The 21,372-nt window shown below is 39.5% G+C and overlaps 1 protein-coding gene across 2 annotated transcripts in view; it reads left to right on the plus strand.

The window, feature by feature from the left end:
* The window catches only part of FMN1 (formin 1), a 240,870-nt gene that overhangs the window by 50,101 nt on the left and 169,397 nt on the right, over positions 1–21,372 (plus strand). Inside the window, exon 1 of one of the 2 annotated variants that reach the window (XM_020806175.3) lies at positions 18,147–20,948. The exons of the other annotated variant lie outside the window; for it this stretch is intronic. Within the exon in view, the coding sequence (XP_020661834.3) occupies positions 19,350–20,948 (1,599 nt within the window). The 5' untranslated portion in view covers positions 18,147–19,349. Of the gene's footprint in view, positions 1–18,146; positions 20,949–21,372 lie in introns of those variants that run through there. 2 annotated transcript variants of the gene reach the window in all.

A 21,372-nucleotide genomic window follows, 5' to 3' on the forward strand; every position in this document is an offset into this window, starting at 1 on the left:
TGTACCTCAGAGGATGGCTCATTTGTAGAGATTTAAATAGTACTGTACATTGATATAAATAGTACAAATGCTCAGCGGTAGCACAATAAAGTTTTGTTTTACTAGCTGTTTATTAATGGCTTTGTTTGTAGGAAGTAGTGTCCGAGTCCAATAAGACAGGCTTTGCATGTTTTTGTTATGTTTTTTCCTCAGTAAGGTCAGGTTTGGTAAAATTATTTTGATTGAGGACCATTATGTTTAACAAGAGAGGAAGAAACAGGTTAACTACCAACATAAATTAGAGGGACGTGGTGGCGCTGCAGGCTAAACCGCAGAAGCCTCTACTGCAGGGTCAGAAGACGAGCAGTCATAAGATCAAATCCATGCGACGGAGTGAGCTCCCATCGCTTTGTCCCAGCTCCTCGCCAACCTAGCAGTTTGAAAGCATGCAAATGCGAGTAGATAAATAGGTACCACCTCAGTGGGAAGGTAAAACAGCGCTCCCTAGTCACGCTGGCCACGTGGCAACGGAAACTGTCTTCGGACAAGCGCTGGCTCTATGGCTTGAAAACGGGATGAGCACCGCCCCCTAGAGTCAGAAACAACTGGACTAAAAAAGTGAAGGGGAACCTTTACCTTTACCTTTTACCAACATAAATTGGAGACCACATAGGAAAATTACTGTATATGGCAACCAATCAACAGGTGAAGTTTTGTGAAGTTTTCCATGACCACACTGGAGCCGGATGGCACTGGGGGCCTCAGCTGCCTGCCCTGACATGTGAACTGTTCATAGCCCATTTTGAACAAACATTGAGGCCATCCATAGGAAGCCTTGGTTCCGGCAGGGAAGCCTGCTCTGACTCTGTGGGTATCCGATCAGCTGATTGGTGGCCACAGAGGCAACCAAACCAGGCTAGTCTGCCAGCACAGTTCTGGCCAGCTAGCCTGCTCTCTCAGCCTATTGGCCGGGCCCATAGGCAGAAAGATCCGGCTAGCTCACTGGAATGGTGGTTTCCTTTCTGCCACTGATGGTGGTGGTGGCAGTGGTGACAGGATAAGGTAGGGGAGCGACAGGGGGCAGTGGGAAAGGGGCAGGAGGTGGGCTGTGGGGGCAGAGAGAACAGGTCCACTGAACAGTTGTTTGGTGGGCCCATAGGCAGAGAGAACAAACTAGCTGCTGGGACAGCCATCCTGGCAGCTTAGCTTGCTCTTTGGGTCCAGGACCAATGAAGGGATGAATAAAAAGGGTAAATACCATTTGTCACTTCATATTCGGCAGGGCCTCCAGAAATGACAAATATAAAGTGATGAATATTACACAAATCAGTGATTTCTGAAAAATATTGTGATTCTTTTTTTTAAAAAAAAAATTGTTCCCCATGTCCACTCAGAACTCTTGGGAGGTCCATGGCTCACTTTGCATTTTTTTTATTAAATGGTTTTGCCACTAGAGAGCGCAATGAGAAAGCTTTTTCAGTTCATAAAATCTCACTATACCTACCTTTACAATAAATAAGCATTAAGTTTATGCTATTAAAATGCAAATTTGCCCTTCAAGCACCCCCACCCCACCCCATGAACCAACCCTTGGCCTGTCAGCAAGTCTGAAAAAGGATCAGTCATCTCTTTAGTGCTGGAGTGATTAATGCAGGAATCAGTCGTCACTGCATTAAAAAATCACTAAAGCCTCACATTAGTACAGTACCCGTCTCTATTTTATACATAACCATGTTAAACAGTCCCCCTATACCCAACTCTGTATATCCCATGTCCTCATATGCCTTTTTATCATCTGGGCTGACCTTGTGATCTGGTAGAATAATGTGGCTGTTTCCTAGTGAAATATGATTTGCCTATTACTTTGCAGTGAACTCTTTGTTATAATAGTTCCCAATGGGAACATGAATTTTTCTCCTTATTTACTGTAAACGGCATACAAAAGTAACATTTTTATGTCATTATTAAATGTCAGGGCAACATGAATGAAGGAGATGACATATAATGGTTTCTAATAAAGAGATAAGCATGATATGGAGGACAATTAAAGGAGTCAAAAAGAATTGGTAAATACTGTACTACCATGTTTCTCCAAAAATAAGACAAGGTCTTATATTAATTTTTGCTCCAAAAATGCATTAGGACTTATTTCCAGGTTACGTTTTATTTTTTTCATGTAGAACCATCTACATTTATTCAAATACAGTCATGTCATCTTTTTCTGGTTGCAGCACAATGGTGGAGGGCAGGGTGTCACTTAACTGGGACTTATTTTGGGGGTAGGGCTTATATTACAACCATCTTGAAAAATCATACTAGGGCTTATTTTCAGGTTAGGTCATATTTTCAAGGAAACAGGGTATAGGTCCAAGAGCCTAAATGGTTGAAACGTAAAATATATATTTTTTAAAAAGCAAGGCATACTGCTTATATACCACTCCATAGTACTTAAAGCACTTTCAGAGGGTTTACAGTTTAATTATGCAGACTACGCATTGCTGCCACACACACACACACACACACACACACACACACACACACAGAGAGAGAGAGAGAGAGAGAGAGAGAGAGAGAGAGAGAGAGAGAGAGAGAGCAAGCTGGATACTCAGTTTACCGACCTTGGAAAGATGAAAGGCTGAGTGAACCTTTTGTCGGCAGCACTGCAGTTTAACCACTGCATCATGTGGCTCTTATGATCACATTTACTCTCTGAAACAAACAAAACTGTTAGAAGTAGGATCACATGGGACAGGTTAGGACCATGGCTTTGGGTTGATGGATTAACACATTCCCTACTCTGCTCCCTAATCTGACTTGACCCAAGAGCAGCCCTCTGCCCAGGAACAGAAAGCACACAGTTGCAATACTCAAAATTATAAGAATTTCCAGTTTTATGTATGTGATGGGGAGGGTCATCTTGAGAGGTTGTATAGCCCCCAGAGGCTATCTGTTATGTCAGTTTCACTGTGTCTCTCTGATGTGCTGTGGTGAATGTTTTTCGTTCCAGTGAGCTTTGGCATGCCTGTGCTAGGATGCTTACACTGGAACAGCCCCATCATCTGCTGTTCTTTAGCTTGCCGTTTGTGAAGGGGCTGCACTGTGAGTCCTTGGACTTTGGCCCTAGGCCCAGCCCTAAGCTTGCTCAGCTCTTGATCTGCTTGTGTTTGTGCACTCAGAGCTAACCATATAAAAACAGTGTCCAACATGCAAGTGAGAAAATAGAGCCAAAGATAGAGCTTGGAGAAATTTCTTCCAGGCACGGAAATGATAGGGAAGGGTAGCCAAGGACAGCATGGACCTAGTATGGTGAAACCAGGAAGGGACAGTGTTGCAGAATCACAGAGGAAGAACATGGTGAACTGGATAATGGATCATGTCGAAGGTGGGCATGTATTGTCAGGAATGATAAAAAAGCAAGCCTGTATATTTAGTCAATAAAAAGTTATATGATACCTCCCTAAAAGTAATTTTAGTGGAATGAAATAATATGTTTTTATTTCATTTTTAAGTGGTGCTTAATTTCGCTTTTTAATCTTCACTAAACATGACTGGAAAACTTTACGTAGCTTTGTTGAACCATGCCCAGACCAAAAGCAATGGAAAGTCTTGTAGACCAGTAATGAAAGTGTGGAAAATCTGTGCAACAAAACACCAAAAGCTAGAATTAAAACCTGAACTATATCCAGTTCTTACCACTTTCTGCAATTGTGAATTATTCTTTATTTAACTTCATCCAGTGCTTTTAATAGAACATTTTTACTGTGAAGCGCTGCAGCGGGGTAACTATTCTGAATTGTTCCCTCCCTGTTAGATGTCAACTTAATTAATTGATAACTTTTATTTATTATGGTCAATGCTCAGGAAGATAAAAATACATTATTTAGATAAAATCACATATCAGATGATATTGAAAGACATTGGACAACTCATGTCACCATCAAAATGCACCGTCTTACTCTTTTTAAGATGATGAAGTTAAGAAAAAAGTTCTGAGTTAGCCAGTGGCATTGAAGGATATAAAAGCTTTTAAAACATCACACCAGTCACATAATATTAGATTAAATTAAGAGACGCATATCAGTATGCCACCCTGACTCTCCTATAAAGTAAAAATTAAACAGCATTTTCTTGTGGATGCTAAGACTGCTCAGATATTTTTGACCAGGAGCAGTACTTTTAAAAGGTGAAGCACTTCTATGTTGAAATCGAGGTTTGCTTTTGAATAGATACAAATAGTGTTGTGTCATGGGGTTGACACAACAACAATAGGGACGTGCTGGCGCTGTGGGCTAAACCGCAGAAGCCTGTGCTGCAGGGTCAGAAGACCAAGCAGTCGTAAGATCGAATCCACACGACGGAGTGAGCGCCCATCGCTTGTCCCAGCTCCTGCCAACCTAGCGGTTCGAAAGCATGCAAATGCAAGTAGATAATTAGGTACCACCTCGGTGGGAAGGTAAACAGCGTTCCGTGTCTAAGTCGCACTGGCCATGTGACCACGGAAAGATTGTCTTCGGGCAAAAACGCTGGCTCTATGGCTTGAAGAGCGGGATGAGCACCGCCCCCTAGAGTCGGACACGACTGGACAAAAAAATTGTCAAGGGGAACCTTTACCTTTACCTTTTACCATGGGGTTGAAAATATGTATATAGTGAGAGAATGAAATAACTTCCTGAATTCCTCCCATTTAAACTAGGTGTATCAAATTTACTTTATCATGCATTTTCTAAGGTTACTACTGTATAGTGTGTAGGCAGTTCTCTACCCATCCCAAATTTCCCAGACAGTGTTGACGGTGCATGGGAAGGTGCATGGGGAAGGGGTGTCTATGAATTTCTCCTGTCCAGGTTCTTCTGATGGAAATAGTTCTTTATGCAGAACCATCCCGTTAGAGGCACCACTGTGCACCGTGGTGCAGAGGTTAAGTTACAATACTGCAGTCAAGACTCTGCTCATGACCTGATTTCAACCCTGATGGGCTCAGATAGCTGGCTAAAGATTGACTCAACCTTCCATCCTTCCAAGGTTGGTAAAATGAGTACCCAGCTCACTGGGGTGGGGCAATGTGTAGCCTGCATAACTCAATTGTAAACTCCCTGGAGAATGCTTTAAACACTATGGGGCAATATATAAGCAGCGCAACTTGATTAGCATATTTTAATTTTTCAACAGTTTTTAATTGATCAGCGGCTTCCAATACTACGTTGAGTACTTCGTCGTTTGTCATCGTACTGTATTGAGTCATGAAGTGTGTAGAGGGGAGGTTAATTTCATGACAGGCTGTTTAATTGGCTTTGAAATGATGGGTGCTTGCAGGAGGACTCAACCGCAGACTTAAGACAAAAACGTTTACAACTGATATTAGCAATTCAAATGTTTCAGCTTTTTATTAACAAATTCTTATGAATTGTATATATTAATATACAATTGTATATATTTGCAACAATTATATGTTGTAAATTTAAAATAAATTTAAATTTGTCTGGTTGTACAGAAGTCACACTGATTTCCCCTAATTTCCCCTGAATACTGAATCCTTTAACCAGATGGACTGGTTGTCATGGTGAATTTGTTTTCCTTGGGCAATAAATTGTATACATCTGCCCTTCAGAGAGTTTTATCCCCAGAGAGACAAAAGAGGTTTTGGAGTTGTCTTGTTTGTTTAGGCAAACACAAGGATTAAAGTTCATATTATACAGATCTGTAGCTGATACATGCTTTTGTTCTTTTTAAAAGGAAACACAGTCACTGGTGTGGGTATTTTAACTGGACAGTGCCAATCACCACCTCCTGTAACACTGCCATTCCAAATAAATCAGCATGTTTTTCCTTACCCCACTGTGTAGATGTGCTTTTGGGAACAAAAGTGTAATGGGTATCATGGTTTTTTTATGGAATGCATGGCAACACTATTATTGAAGGTTTATAGGAACCAGATTCCCAGCCAGTCTTATGCCTTGCTGGAATTGCTGGTTCAGTGCAAGGACAGCGTATACATTTCTTGGTGTATTTGTAAGATCTAACTGTTCCGCCTGCTTGAGAATTCTCAGACACAAATGGATTTATTTAAATGATTAGGTTCAGCAGAAATAAGATAAGGCAACTCCGTGAATTAAAGTGTAGCATTTACAGCAAGAAAGGGTAGAACACTTACAAGACCCATGTACAAGATTGTTCCTCTGTTGACAAGGTGGTTTTCAGGATCACAGGAGATGGCTTCGGGAACTCAAGATGATCCACTGAGACTTCCTGCTGCGTTGTATTTATTTCTCCTCAAACGCCATGTCCTTTGACAAAATTTGTGTTACATAATTGTACCTGATTGTTCTAACATTTAGATTATGTTGGTTCTCATTGGCATCTAAACACTAAACTACGGAATTTCCACTCTATTAGATTTATATCTTGCTGGTCATCCAAGTGCACATGAGTTGCCCCATAAGTGTCTACCTCATTTTAGTATCTCCTTTATGCCCTTGTTTTATCCAGGTCTGCTCTTCACTGAAACTTAAGAGAAAAATAGCCCTTGATAAATAATCCATTATATGAAACTTTATATTAACTAACAATCAAATACCTTAACCTTATTTACGGCCTCTAACCTAATGTCCTATGCATGTGCCCTTTTCTCGAGCCTGTGTGTGTTTTATAGCTACTTTGTCTGTGTAGGACTATCCATATCTATACCTCAAAGCATCTTGCCCTCTATATGAGGCTGGAATGGATGATGAACTTCTGGATAGCTCAGTGGTTTAGGGCAAAGGTTGGGAGTTCAGTTCCCCACTGTGCCTCCTTGTCAGGAGATGGACCTGATTCATAGGGTCCCTTCCTGCTCTGCAGTTCTAAGATGGTGGTGGTGGTGATGTTGATGTTTCTGCTGTTGTTATTCAGATATTCTGGGGGCAAAAGGCTGCACTCCCAAGGGTGGAGATAGGGCTGGAGGGCAGGGAGGAGGCCCAAGAGATTGATGCAGTCCGTTTTTTGCTGACTGAATATAGAGGGTTGTTGTTTGTTAACTCTAGATGGCAGCAGATCTTAACAGCTAGCTTAATTTTTATTCTCATTCCTTCTTTAAATGACTTGCATTTAATTTTGCTCCTGTTCGCTTTTCTGTGTCTTCTTCAGTTTGGGCTTGTATATTTCTTGTATAGCATGAGAAAAAAAACATACACAAGTTGAAATCAAAGTGAGGGTTCTAATTAGTGGCAGTTTATCACTGTTATTGATATCATTCCCCCTATGCTGATGTAGTCAAGCAGCAGGATACCAACAATTACCTTTATAATTAGTGCAGCCTTCCCAACTTGGTGATAATTCTTTAAATGTTTTGGAGACTGCATCTCCAAGCACTGCCTGTACTGAATGGAACTGTAATCTGTCATTTCTGAGAGTACCAAGGTTTATTGTAAAAGGTCTTATTATGTATTATTATGTAAACATTGCACTGCCGGAGATTTATGATAGTTATTCTGTTTTTTACCCTTATTTTATGATTTTTACTGTTGCTTCCTGAATCTTGGTTTTTTGTTTGATTGCATTATTTGTTAACTCCTCAAAACAGTGTCTAGCACTAATAAGGCAGTATGTAGATTAAACAGACAGACAAACAAATAAATATAAACAGGTTAAAACCTAATTGCTCATACTGTGTTAAATGAATGGGCAAAATGTTAATGGGAATTTTAAGAAAATCCTGATAAAGTGTGACTGTGAAGCATGTACATGTTACATAATGTCCTTAGGAAGAGTTGGGTAGCTGGCTATGTATGGTTGGGGTTCTGATGTTCATCAGTCTCTGGACCACAGTGGATTTGATTTAATCAAGTCGATTTGAATCACAGTTTGAATCATGCTTTAAATCACTAGTCAGTAAGTCTCAATTTAAATCATAATTTTTAAATATAAATCTTGCTAGTTTTTATAATCTTTAATATTTGAAACCAGACAAAGATTTCAAATTTGGAATGATAACCTGTCAGATTAGTAAAACATCTATATCAGATTTTAGTTTAACAGGTTAATGACTCATATTTGGAAAACTACTTGCATTCTTTTATTTAACTAAATCAATAGCATACATACTCTTGTATTTGCTTAAACATCAATGTGTTCATTGTTTGTACATAGATTTGCAGAAGAGCAATGGGATTAGGATCTTTTCATGAACTTTGTTTATTTTATACCATTTTACTGTGAAACAGTGCATGTTATCTCGGCTTGGACAACTTGGAGTAATTGAATTAGTTTTAAAAAATGTAAATATTGCATTCATGCTACAAAACTAAGTTCCATATCATACTGAATAACCTTTGAACTATAATGTATCTTAAATAGAAAACTATCTTTAGATGGATTTTTCTTCCAAAAGCATTTCATTAAAATAATTTTGATTTAAATAAAAAAAATTCCCAATTTAAAAATCCAATTTTTTTTAAAATCTATTTTAATCCACCCTGCTATGGGCCATAGTTGCATCCTTCTGTGCGTGCTGCACCATTGCAGCATTTAAATTATTGTAGTCTTCTGTCTATCAGTGGAATGGTGATATAACAGAGTAAATTATATTAAAACTCCTTAGTATCTCAATAAATTATAGAATGCATACATTTCTTTTTAAAGGGAAGTAAAATGGGATGAGGTTATTTGTGTCGCTTCATGTAAGTTCTGTTTTTATCCATTTCCTATTATTCTGTGCTTCTTGGAAATAATTATTGTTGATATAATCAGCAAATCATGTCCCCCAAAAAAGCATGTTTGCTAAGAATATAATAATGTTTGTACTGAATTTGTTAATGAATAGGTGATAACATTTGGTTTGTGCTAAACAATCTGACATTTTTTTATTGCTGAAGAAGAGAAATCGAAGCATTATGCCTCAGGTGGGTCAGATGCAATGGATTCTTCTATCCGCTCAGTTCTCCGGGTATCTCTAGATGCACCCCCTTTCCCACAAATACCAGGCTTTGTAACCTAACACATTTCTTATTTTTCCTTTGTCTTATGCGGCTTTGCAGCTGTGTCCTTGTTTGGTAAGTTGGGTCCCTCAATGGGTAGCATTTTCATGGCAGTGTTACTGATTTCCAGTGCTCTGAATGTGCAGAGACCTGGATGGCAACTGGAACTTTGCATGTTTGGGTTCCTGTTCCGATTAAACCTTATATATGTAGACTTCCCCTGCTTCGTCATCCGTGCGTAATGGGGCATCAGTAGGAAATGTGTCATGTCAGAGATCAAAGCCTGTGGAAGTGAGAGAGGCTCACGCCCCTTTGTATGGTGTGTGCCACCACGAAATGATAATCACTTCCAAACCCCTTCACTAAATTTGGGGTCGCTGCTCAATTTGTAATAGGGACTCCTTCCCCTGGAATATTGCTTTAATGAAGCCAGGCAGTCAGCCAGTATTCCCTTTCCACTGTTGCTTAAAGCTGACCACACCTAAGGGCAGAATTTAAATTGCTCTCTTTCAAAGAGTTAACACACTGCCAGTGAAACACATTCAGCCTATTGATGACACCATGTTAAATATATGTTCCAGCACTGATCGGTGGTATATAAGGTATAATTTAGTGTTTCCCAACCTTTTCTGATTTGCGGTTCCCTTTTATAGTATCCTAGAACCCCTGCCATGTTTGCATAAAAAGGCATTTTCAATAGGGGTAAAATCATAACTTCTCAGAAAGCAGAGGCTTCTTTCTCCCCCAAAGGACCAGTTTCTCATACATACAAGTACATACTAACTTTAATAGCAGGCCCTAAAAGGGCAAGGAAGGAATTATTTAACAAGAACCACAACACATATAAGAGGACCTGTGACCCACTAGAAGACACTTTGTGACCTCCTTGGGGCTCACAACCCCCAGGTTGGGAAACAACGGTACAATTATTTTGTGACTCCTGTTTTAAAATGTAATAAAAACAAAAAAATGTTTTTCAAAACACACACACATACACAAATTAGATGGCTCAATATTACAAACTGTCAAATTGTTATACAGCTGAAGTTTCTTTTACTTCACTTCTCTTTTACAGTATCATTTAAACATGCAGAGTTTTCTATATATGTGTAGTTACATATATACTGTATGTAGTTAGATAAATGAATAAATGCTTTTGCATTTTCAAACAAGGAACACATTATTCCACAGTATTTTCACAAAAAAACAGACCACCTTCAGCACAGCTCCTAACTGGCTACCTCACAACTATCATTCTTTTTCTTAACCTCTTCCTATTTCAAATCTGAACCTCCACCTTAATCATAGCTCTTTCTGTCTCTAACATAAACTCAAACTTAACTGGTCACACACACACACACACACACACACACACACACACACACACACACACACACACACACACACACACACACACACACACACACGTCCTTATATGACAGACATCTCTTATAACCAGGCAGCATACCAGCCAATCAAAACATAGTTCCATTCACAAAGGTTCCACCCCCTCCGTAACTGTTTTACCAGACTCACCTGGCACATTTCCAGTTTACCATTACCAATCAATGCCTAGTCATTCTCCATGCATGCCAAGAGATATCGTTATACAAGATATATACGATATGGAATCACCACACAGCCATCTTTCACATGTATCTATTATCTGTTGCTTCAGTCTAGCATGAGATACAGAGAGGGATCCGAGGGTGGGGATTTGCAGACAAAAATGGCTCTTGAATCTTGATAATTTTTATAGCTCACTGTAATAAATCCAAGGTGCTGCAGTTGATAAGGCTGGGGGAGGGCCAAATCCTGCTCCACTCTAAGAAATCAGAATAGCCAGGGACAGGTTGACTCTAAGTTTAACAGGGCTCCAATGTACCGGTATATTGCTTGTTTTTCCCCACCCATATAACTGACTGAGGAAGGGGGATATTGTGAATATTGGAACTGGGGGTGGGGGTGGGGGTGGAAAAACATGCTTGGAGTGGAGGAAAACCTGCCTTGATCCTGAGTGGTGCAGTTGTCCCAAGGGATAAAGTGCTTTTGCTCACGCAGTGACACTTTCTAGACCACCGGGGCCCTCTTTTTGCCAGTTACTTTGCCTTTCTTATAAACAGTCAATTTCATATTCCACATCGGTTCAATGCAGTTAAACGAGTGCTGAGACAGGGCTTGTGATCAGGGTGTGCCCGTGACTCTCTTGATGTAAAGTCTTTGTAAAGGAGCAATTAACTTGGAATCTGTGAAGGAACGGACTCTGAAAAAGACATAGTATTTGTCTAAATGAGATCATATGGGGAGTACGGTAGTTAAAAGAAAGCAAACTGTATTATACAGTACTCTTTCTGTTTCGAGATGGTAAAGCCTCATGTGGTATAACGTATGCACTGCAGTTCTCAGTTTCTCCTAGTTGGGGATAATCTTCTTCTTCTTTGTTAACATCGCATTTAGGTGTTCCACATGAAGCTGCTTTTTGGAATGACTTCTCTGAACAAGCAGCTAGTATACATCTAACAAACAGAGGTGATGATGCCGGGGTTTTAAGTTGCAGGTTGGGACAATCGGATCTACCTACCTGTTGCAGTGCATCCGAGAGAAGAGACAGAAGTTTTCTACATCTGGATCTAAATGTAAGTAATTCCAGAAATAAATTTCTCAACTGCTGTGAACTAGCCTGTTATTTACTAAATGGATCTATTTCCACGCTGAGGCAATGAGACTTATTTTTTTTAAACAATAGACCATTTATTATACCTTGCCCTTACATGGGACTCTGGATAATCTTCGTTCCAGGGAAATGCTTAAGTGTATGAGATGTAGCTGTGTTACACCCTCAAATATTCCTAAAGTCTTCACCGGGTTCCAAACTATTCACTCTTTAATATTCTAATACTGAGAAATCCACTTCATGCAATTGTCCAGCAATTTTCACTCAAATTGCAACAGATTGAGTGATGTCTGATGTTAAACCCAAATGGATATAGTTGACCTCTATTGGTAAAGCTACTGGAATAGATTTGGAATAGACCCGGTTGCTGCAGGCATGTTTAGGAACAAAATGACACACTAAAGTGATTCAAACTATTCCTTTTAATCTCCTTCTTTTGTTTCAGTGGCTTTTGCTAAACAATTTTTCCCTCATGCACCTATTTCTGTGCAGTCATCACCTTCAGGATCCTTGCACTTTAAATGTGCAGTTATGATTACATGGCTCCATCCATTAAAGGGATTTTTACATTGATAAGTTTCTAGCCTATCTTTCAAACTCCCACATTTGAGAATCTTTCCAGGCACATTAAGGAAAATAAGCAGCTTTTTCCCTCTTTGCTTTTCCCATTTACAGCACATGATAAATAAATCAGCCTGGATGTGAGGAATAATAGCCAGGTTTGGTTATCATATTTTAATGGGGAGGTCTTTAGTGGAGAAAAATGACAGAGACAATAAATGCAACATTTTTCTATAGTGAGAGCCCTGAGGGTCTGATTCATATATTATTAAAATATTGCATACTTCAGTTGTTACTGAGGACACAATATCTGTAGAAATGCCTTGTGAACTATTTCCTAAAACCATTATGCTTTCATCATGATGTTTTGTAAGCTGGCAGGTTTTGATTATGCATTTGTTCATCTAAGTGCACAATAGCACCACAAGAATGAGCAATAACCTTGTCTTTTTTATTGCTTATGTTTTGCCACTAAGTTGTAACTTAATCTGCTTATATATGTAGTTCTTGCTATTCCTCTAAATAATAAATTGTGCTTGAACAAAAAAACATTGTCTCCTTTTGTGTATTTTCAGTGAGTGCAGCTAATGGAGAGTAGAATATTTGTACACTCGCACAAAGTATATCAGCTGCAATTCCTATTTCTTAATGCTCAATCTGTCCATGGAGTCCAGAATGAAATATAAAACAGAAAGAACTAGTGAAAAATTAGCATTTTATAATTGGGTTAGTTCACTGATAGAATGGCTTCTGTCAGCAGATTCAAAATAAGGAGATTCTGCCTTACCATTGTCGCCCCCCCCCAAAAAAAATACTATCAAAAACTGTTCCAGATGGCTCAAAAACGCTTTCGAGCAGATTTTCCAGCTTCACAGAGGGCTGCATTGGGAGAGGAAGAGGGAAAATCCTGTTGTGCTAGCAGAAGTCTGTTAGAACAAAATTTAATTGTGGATTGTGTGTTGAATAGAGACGTAGCTGTATTTAGACTAGATTTATCAGAATTAATGGGTCTTCAGTTAGTTCAATAACTATAGGACCATTGCTTTCATTTGCCATGCAAGCAATAAGTGATGCACAAGGTATTGCAACAAAGACTTTTAACATAAGGAACAAGAAATGCCTGATGTTACAATTGGATTTTGAAAAGGAAGAGGCACTCAAAGATTTAACATCACACTTGGTAGGAAAATACAATGATACCCCCCTGTACCAGGTGTAAAAGCTGATTTCAAGTTTTTAATTAAGGACTACTGTGTGTTTTTAAAAAAAAGGTTTTGAATTTAAATGTTGGAGGGACAGCTGGGGACTATTTATCCAGAAAAAAAAAGAGAGGAAGTCTCATTATCAAAGCATAGACTATAATTAGGCCATAATTATCTATGTTTGGGATGGCATGGTGTCTGCCAAGGCAAATGATCAATGAAGTCATCACAGAGTGGCAAAGCACAGTCGTTGGCATGCAGATAGCACAATAAATTGTTTTGCAAGTGTAGAATAAAAGTTACATTCAAGGACAAGGACATCAGGGATTTTTGAAAATGAGAGGATCCATTAGTTGCCTAACATTCTGGATCAACACATCCTTTTGGACTGTTTCAAGATGATTTTACACCATGCATTATAGTACTAAATAATAGTTCAATCTATTTAACGGCAAGGAGCACCTTTGAGCCAGCTTGCACCCCAAAATAAATGGCAACACTTCACGTTCCAATTCAAGTGGCAGAGGAGCTTGTTCTTTCCTACCTTTGATTGTATGGATAATGAAAAGCTACAGATCATTTGAAAAAAGATTGTACCACACCATTGATTGTCCTGATACGTAACCATGATTTTGGACAAGAGGCTACTGTTAAAAGATATAGAAACAATGGTTTCCCATCGGTGTACATATGAGACAAGGGTATATTTTATTTCCCTGTCTGTTCAATCTGGATGAAAACATAATCATGCTGGATTAGATCCAGATGAAGGAGGAATGGAAATTAGTAGAAGAACAGTCAATAACTTGAGATACGTAGAGTGGATGTCTCTTAGTCTGGTGTCTCATATTTGGCCATTCTGCTATGTTACCCAGCTAGGAGTCTAGATACACAACAGAGTCTAGCTTCCTAACAATATTGCTCTCGGATTTCTGGATGTACTCAGATATAACCATACCTACTGCATTAGTGTGTGCATCTAATATATATATGATTGTAAGCTAGCAAACATCTGAACAAGGCCTCAAAAAATGGCCTAAATCCTATTATTTATGCCTGCTGGTGTAAGTTCCTTGGTGTAAATCTCAGAGACTAATTGCTGCTAGTTAAGAAATCAGTACTTGCATTTCTCCTTGAGCACCAGTCATGCTCTAGTTCCTCCATGCTCCCTAGAGTTATAATGTTATCAGCACTCCACTGCCTGAATTATATCTCTGCCGGTGGCTCATTTTTAGAAGCCTGTAATTGGGGAGTGAGAGACAGTGTGGTCTAGCTGACAGAATGTCAGACTCAGGAGACAAAATTCTGCTCAGCCACATAAATTCAGTGGGGTAGCATGGTAAACCTTGGACATCTCACACACTTTGAATGCTCTGTTAGGGCTGCCTGAAGTCAGAAGCAACTTGATGACACATAACAGCACTACTGCACAAATGGGGAGGCCCAATATGAGCCTATTAGATTTTGTTAAGGCCTTACTACTGGTCCCCCATAATTTGAGAACTGCAGGAGTCAAAATGTGACTGGGCATTTTTACAATGTAGTTCATAGCTATCTATGTATCTGTATCTATATTTTAAGAATTATGTGTCATCATACTGATTACAACTTATGGCAACCATTTTCAAGGTTTTCTAGCTAGAGAGTACTCAGAAGTGGGTTACCTTTCCCTTTTGCTGGTGATACCCTGGGATTGTGCAGCTTGCCCAAGGTCACACAGGCTGGCTCTTCTCAGTGAGGAATTGAACTTCCACATCAAGCTTCACAGACACCTAACTCACTGAGTTATTCAGCCAACTTCATCTGTATCTTGGGAGAGGAGCTGTTTCAAAGTCCTTTTCTGAAACAGTTAAGTCTATATCTTTGTGGAGAACAGGATATATTTCTGTGTGAAACTGACTAGCAAAGGTGCGTGACTAAGAACAGAAAGGACTTTTTAAAATCATCTTACAGAATTCATTGCTAGAGCAGAAGATTCCAAATGGTACAGGAAAACAGCAAGGCCTAAATCCAATGTTGTTGAGCACCAGGGTGATGGAAGTACTAATGTTGGACTCCACCCTACCCCAAAATTAGGATTTTCCCAGGAATCTCCAGAGCTGTTTGTGAATGCACAGGATCTGCAATGGGTAGATGGAATTGCCTTCATTCCTGGTTATAGTGGTGCCTTCAATTTAATGGTCACATGGCCCTTTTCTGATTCCCCCCCCCCCCCCCCGAACTGTGTAAGATACTGCAGAATGGCCAGTCAGGGCACCATGTGAAGATCAATTTAATAAGTCTGCCATTCAATTCTAGCCCAAAGTGCAAAAAAAGTTAAAAGACAGATTGCAACTAATAAAATATTCTAACATTCAGCAGATATGTAAGTCTAAAAACAAGGGAGATAGTCACCACAAGCCTCATTCCAGCAGTTCAAATGTCTGCCAAAACAAATTTGGCTGAAAAAGAGGGAAAGAGAAAGATAGATGGTAAAATGGAAATCTGAAGTTTCATTATCTAGGTAACAGTAATCGAGAAGGCTTTTCTCAGTTATAGCCTTAACTGGACCAATGTTGTGACATGAAGGAGAACATCCTCGAAGTGCGTAGTATTTTCATTTATATGCCATTCTTTTTTCTGAAGATGTTCAGAAGGGCACACCACAATACCATTATATACAGTATATAACAAAGAAGAACAATTTAAAAAATCATGTCAGTGATAAAAAAATGCAGAAAAAAGTTTAAAGAATTCTATTTATGTACTGCTTGCCATTTCAAAAACGGTATCTTGAAAAGTGTGGAGAGAAAAAGAAACAGTTTAAAGGAACTAAGCTATTTCAACGGCAAAATGCTAAATAATGATTTGATCATTTCTAACACAAATGCTTTTTTAAAGGATAAAGAGAATTCAGAGACGATAAGCCTACCCACTATTGGATTAGGCATCCTTCAGTCTTGAAAGACTATGGTAATGTGCTGTGTATGGAGGAATTGGAACAGCGTCTAGTGTGGCTAAGAAGGCCAATTCGAGAGTGACACACTCCCTGATTTTGCTGGTTTCGGGACTGCCTCTTTGCCTCGGCCTGCTGGACAAGTGTCTCTTCAAAATGTGAGAGGCCCTGATGTACCACCTGCCTCTAGGCTGAACGCTCAGACATCAAGGTTTCCCATCTCTTGAGGTCCATTCCTAAAGCCTTCAGATCCCGCTTGCAGATATCCATGTATCGCAGCTGTGGTCTCCCTCTGGGGTGATTGCCCTGCACTAATTCTCCATACAGGAAATCTTTTGGAATCCGATCATCAGCCATTCCCATGATATGCCCGAGCCAACGTAGACAACACTGTTTCAGTAATGTATACATGCTAAAAATTCCAGCTCGTTCTAGGACTACTCTATTTGGAACTTTGTCCTGCCAGGTGATACCAAAAATGCATTGGAGACAACGTATATGGAATGTGTTCAGCTTCCTCCCCTGCTCTGCACAAAGGGTCCAGGACTCACTGCAGTACAGGAGTGTGCTCGGCACACAGGCTGTAAATCCAGACCTGGATCTTGGTATATGCCGTCAACTTCTTATTCAGCCATACTCTCTTTGTGAGTCTTGAGAACATGGTAGCTGCTTTGCCAATGCGTTTATCCAGCTTGACATCTAGGGAGAGAATGTCAGAAATCGTTGAGCCAAGGTACACAAATTTATGAACAACCTCCAGTTCTTGCATGGAGATGGTAATAGAGGGACGTGAGTCCATGCCCTGACCCTTGACTTGTCTTCAGTCTGATTGTTAATCCAAAGTTTTGGCAGGCCTTGCTAAAACGATCCATGAGTTGTTGGAGGTCTTCAGTAGAATGGGCAATAACAGCTGCATCATCGGTGAAGAGAAAGTTCTGCATGCCTTTCAGCTGGACTTTGGTCTTCGCTCTCAATCTAGAGAGATTAAAGAGCTTTCCCGCTATATTTAATTTGATTTGATAAAATTTAATAAATAATAGCTAATAATTAAACTTCCATGTTCAAAGACAGTATTTTTCTGATTATCAGGTATGGAGTAAAAGCTTAGGATTAATGTTTTCACTAAATTCTGTATGGACGGCTCCTAGAGACAGTTGCCAACCCTGAAGACAATGGCTTAGAACCTTAGTTGTTTCTCTGTTCTGTGAAGTGTGTGTCTGTCTGTCAGGGTGGTTCCTGACAGCTTTCACCTCTACCTGTAGCTTACCATGCTCTATATCCTATATTATTTCCATGGGTCACATTCATTCTTGCCAGAAGCAATCTTTGGAAGTTGTAAGTCAAAACATCCATCTTGCTTTAAATCATATCTTGAGGTTAATTATCAAAATTGGAATGGGAGGCAAGACAATTATAATAATTATGTGTCACCAAGTCAATTCCGACTTATGGGGTTTTCTTAGTACAGAGTATTGAGAAGTGGTTTACCATTTTTCTGGGGGCACTCAGGGATCACTGTGCTGCTTACCTAGAGATGGGGGGTACTTGTATATGAATATAAATACCCCCCCCCACAGGTGGAGATAACCAGGGTCTCTATTTATCCAAGGTCACACAGCTCTTTTCTTGGGAGGCACAATGTAGAATTAATTGTTTTTATTACGTGTTTTGTGAGCCGCCCAGAGTAGACTATGTCTAAATGGGCAGCATATAAGCTCAATAAATAAATAAAATAAATACATCCTGACATCTGGCCCTGCAGCCAGGTACCCAGCTCACTTGAATGGTCCAGCCAGCTGGAGAGACATTCGATATTCTGTGAGGAGAAAAATAGCATAGAAATAATGTACACACACATATACACACACAAATACATACATGAAAATTACATTACTGATGTTTAGTTGTCGAGTCTTTGACTTTTTATGTAGTTTTTGCTGCATCTACCAAAGCTACCCTCCTTTATCTTGTTTTTTGGGGGTGCTTTCTTTTCAGCTTTCCTGAAAAGATGATAATAAAAGGACTTTAGGAACCTATTTTTGTCTTACGTATATATAAGAATTCTTTTGGAAGCTGGAAGCTGGAGATGCACATTCTTCATCATTTCTGTTCCCTGTAGAGCTAAGGGCAGAATTATGGGCTGAGGCTGTTTACCTTGTTCTCCCATACAGTTTCTAATCCATGGGTGTGGTGAAATTGTGTGATAAGTACCTGTTTATGGTCCACAGAAATAGCTGTGCAGAGTTTAAGGCAAAGTAATATGAAACCAGTCTTGTAGCTTGGTGTTCACTGGCTGAAATCTGCATTCTGGACGAAACTTGCAGCAAAGCGGAAGACTGAATTTTTTTTATTCAGCTTCAAGGGCACTACATTCAGTGAGTTGAAGATTTTCAGCAGTCGGAACTCGCCACAAGTTAAAAGAAGGCACTTTTCAGTGACGATTTGGAAGCTTTTCTCTTCTACCAGGATTTTCCAGCTTTCTAATATCTGCCCCCCTTTGAAAGTTTTGCTGAAAGTGGCTTTTGGCCACAGCGAGGAAACTTACAAGAAATTTCCAGCACATTCCTGCTCATAGATTTTTGTGATTCTTCGGACGGCATAAGGAAGTAGCAAACTGCAAGTACTAGCTGTTACTACTAAAAAAAAAACCTGTTGTTTTTTAATTGTACTTTCTAGCAAGCAAAAGACTGTAGAACTGACAGAACAGTATTGCAATGACCGATCGTGTTCTCAGCTGATTAGTTTACAGGAGATTTGCCTTGACAAAGAAGGCCCTTTGTGTTTAAGAGGTGTAGCTCTTGAGAAAGTTTTGGTATGCGACGACATGAAAAATCTTCACATTTCTGCTGTGTTCAAATAGTAAAGTTTGAAAGAATTTTACATTTCAGATCTCTTCAGAACACCACATTGTAAGAGACAGAACAGTATGTGATCTTGGGGAAATGTCATTATTGTGTAATTTAATAGAACATATTCCCTGGGAGTAATCACAGTATCTGTACCAGTATTTATTTGAACAGTAGAACTACTACTGTAATTTGCCCACCATGGAAGCAAACCAAACATCTGACAGAAGTGAGCTCTCCAATCTAGAAAAAACGGCAGAGGCTGAAGCAGGCCAGAATCTCTTCACTAAGTTCTCTATGAAAACGCTTTTTGGATTTACAGCAAAATTGGAATCAGGAACTTCAAAAGAACAAGCAGTTCTGAAAAGTTTTCAGAGTATTGATGGTGATATCAACAGCCATGCTGACAACCAGAAAGAGAAACACACTATTAGTGGAGACAATAATCCAGATACAGTTCATTTACTTCCAGTAATGCCACAGCCTGAAAGTGCAAGCAGCGATCAAGCCACTCTGCAAGCTAGCTCCACATTTAGTTTGCAGGGTGATTTCACTGCCCTTGGTGTCTCAGGGTTGAGTGATTATGCTCCAAATGGCCTAGAAGCTGTTGATGCAGCCTCTAGTAGTTGTAAAACTGATGTTGGGATCCCTGTTGACTCCAGAGTCACAGATGATAACTGTATTGGAGATGTAGACACTACCCATGCATCAGATGGCCACGGGGCTGACGTTTATGGCCTTGCTTACTTGGAACATGAAGAAATGCAACAGAATGGACCTTCTCTTTCCAATTTAGGCTTTCTATGCCCTCCTTTGTCTGAAGTCAGCAAACAAGATGACAAGGAATCAATTATTGTTCAGGGTACTTTGGTTCACACAACAAGTGACACTGAGTCAGACAGTGACGCTACAGGCCCTGCCAAAGATGACAATGTAACAAACAAATCTGTGTCTTTGGAGAATAATGACAAAAATAAAGAGAAGCAGGTAACAGAAGGAGACAGAGAAACGGATGATTCTATAAATGGAGATAACACCAAGCAAACTGTGTCAAATTCTATATTGCCTTCAACAGATGGGGATGATACACCACAGGAAATATGTTCAGATACCAGAAACCTAATAGTAAATAATAAGGGCATGGTTAGCTCACCTGCTACAGGAGAGGATATGCAGGAGCCAGGAGAAGAGCAAGATTCTCTTACAAGCATTTCCAGCACTGAATCTCTCCAAAAACCAGCTTCAAGTGAGAAGACCTTTCAGCTTCCCGCCTTTTTTAGTGGGTTACGTGTACGAAAGAAAGGATCTTCTGCTGATGTGGAGGAGACCGTTACAGAAATCAAACAGAAGGACAGTGAGTTGGCTATGCTCAAATTAAGACAACCTGTTAAGAATTCCCATATTGCACCGGAACTGATAATGAAAAGGAAACCAGCAGAACCCAAAGCTGCTCCTACCTTTTTGGAACAACTGTCTCAACTCTTAGGGCCTAAAACTGAGGATAAAGATTCTTGTGAGGTAATCAGTGACTCTGGCAGCCGTGAGGATAGCCAAGGAAGAAAATCTCCAGTGAGAGTGGAACCTACCAGTACTTCTGAGGAGATAAAGCCAAGTCCTGCTGAATCTGCATTGGATGCATTTAAAGCTTTATTCACACGGCCTCCTAAAAGAGAGACAACTGCGGACCCTTCAGAACTGGAAGCAATAAAACGTAAAATGAGACATGAAAAAGAATCGCTTAAGGCAGTATTCGAAAGATCTATATCAAAATCTGGTGATGGAGCTGCAGACACCAAACCAGTAGGTTGATTAACTTTCTTTGTGACTGGAGGGTATAGATTTACTTATGAATTCTAATTTCGTGATTTGATGGGTACGAGATGAACTCGTCATGGTATATGCTTTTGTAGAAAGACCCACCAGTGGCCTCATGAAACTAAGACTGGAATTATTTATTTTTCAGTACTTACCATCACAACATCAAACATTATTAATGAATGCTATGCAGTAAAGACAGTATTGCATGAAACAAACAAACCAACAAACTCCTTGAAGGTGGTGAAAATTTAGGGAATTATTTATATCTAAATTCTTCTTTAACATGCAAAATGCTACAATAATTTGATATATTATTCGAAATAACATAGTGAAATGAATTTTGAGCCTATTTTGTATTTCTAAAATGAAAAATGGAAGTAAAATAATTATTAATTCATCTATAGTT

This window comes from Pogona vitticeps, chromosome 1, assembly GCF_051106095.1.
Source record: "Pogona vitticeps strain Pit_001003342236 chromosome 1, PviZW2.1, whole genome shotgun sequence".
Classification (NCBI taxonomy): Eukaryota; Metazoa; Chordata; class Lepidosauria; order Squamata; family Agamidae; genus Pogona; species Pogona vitticeps.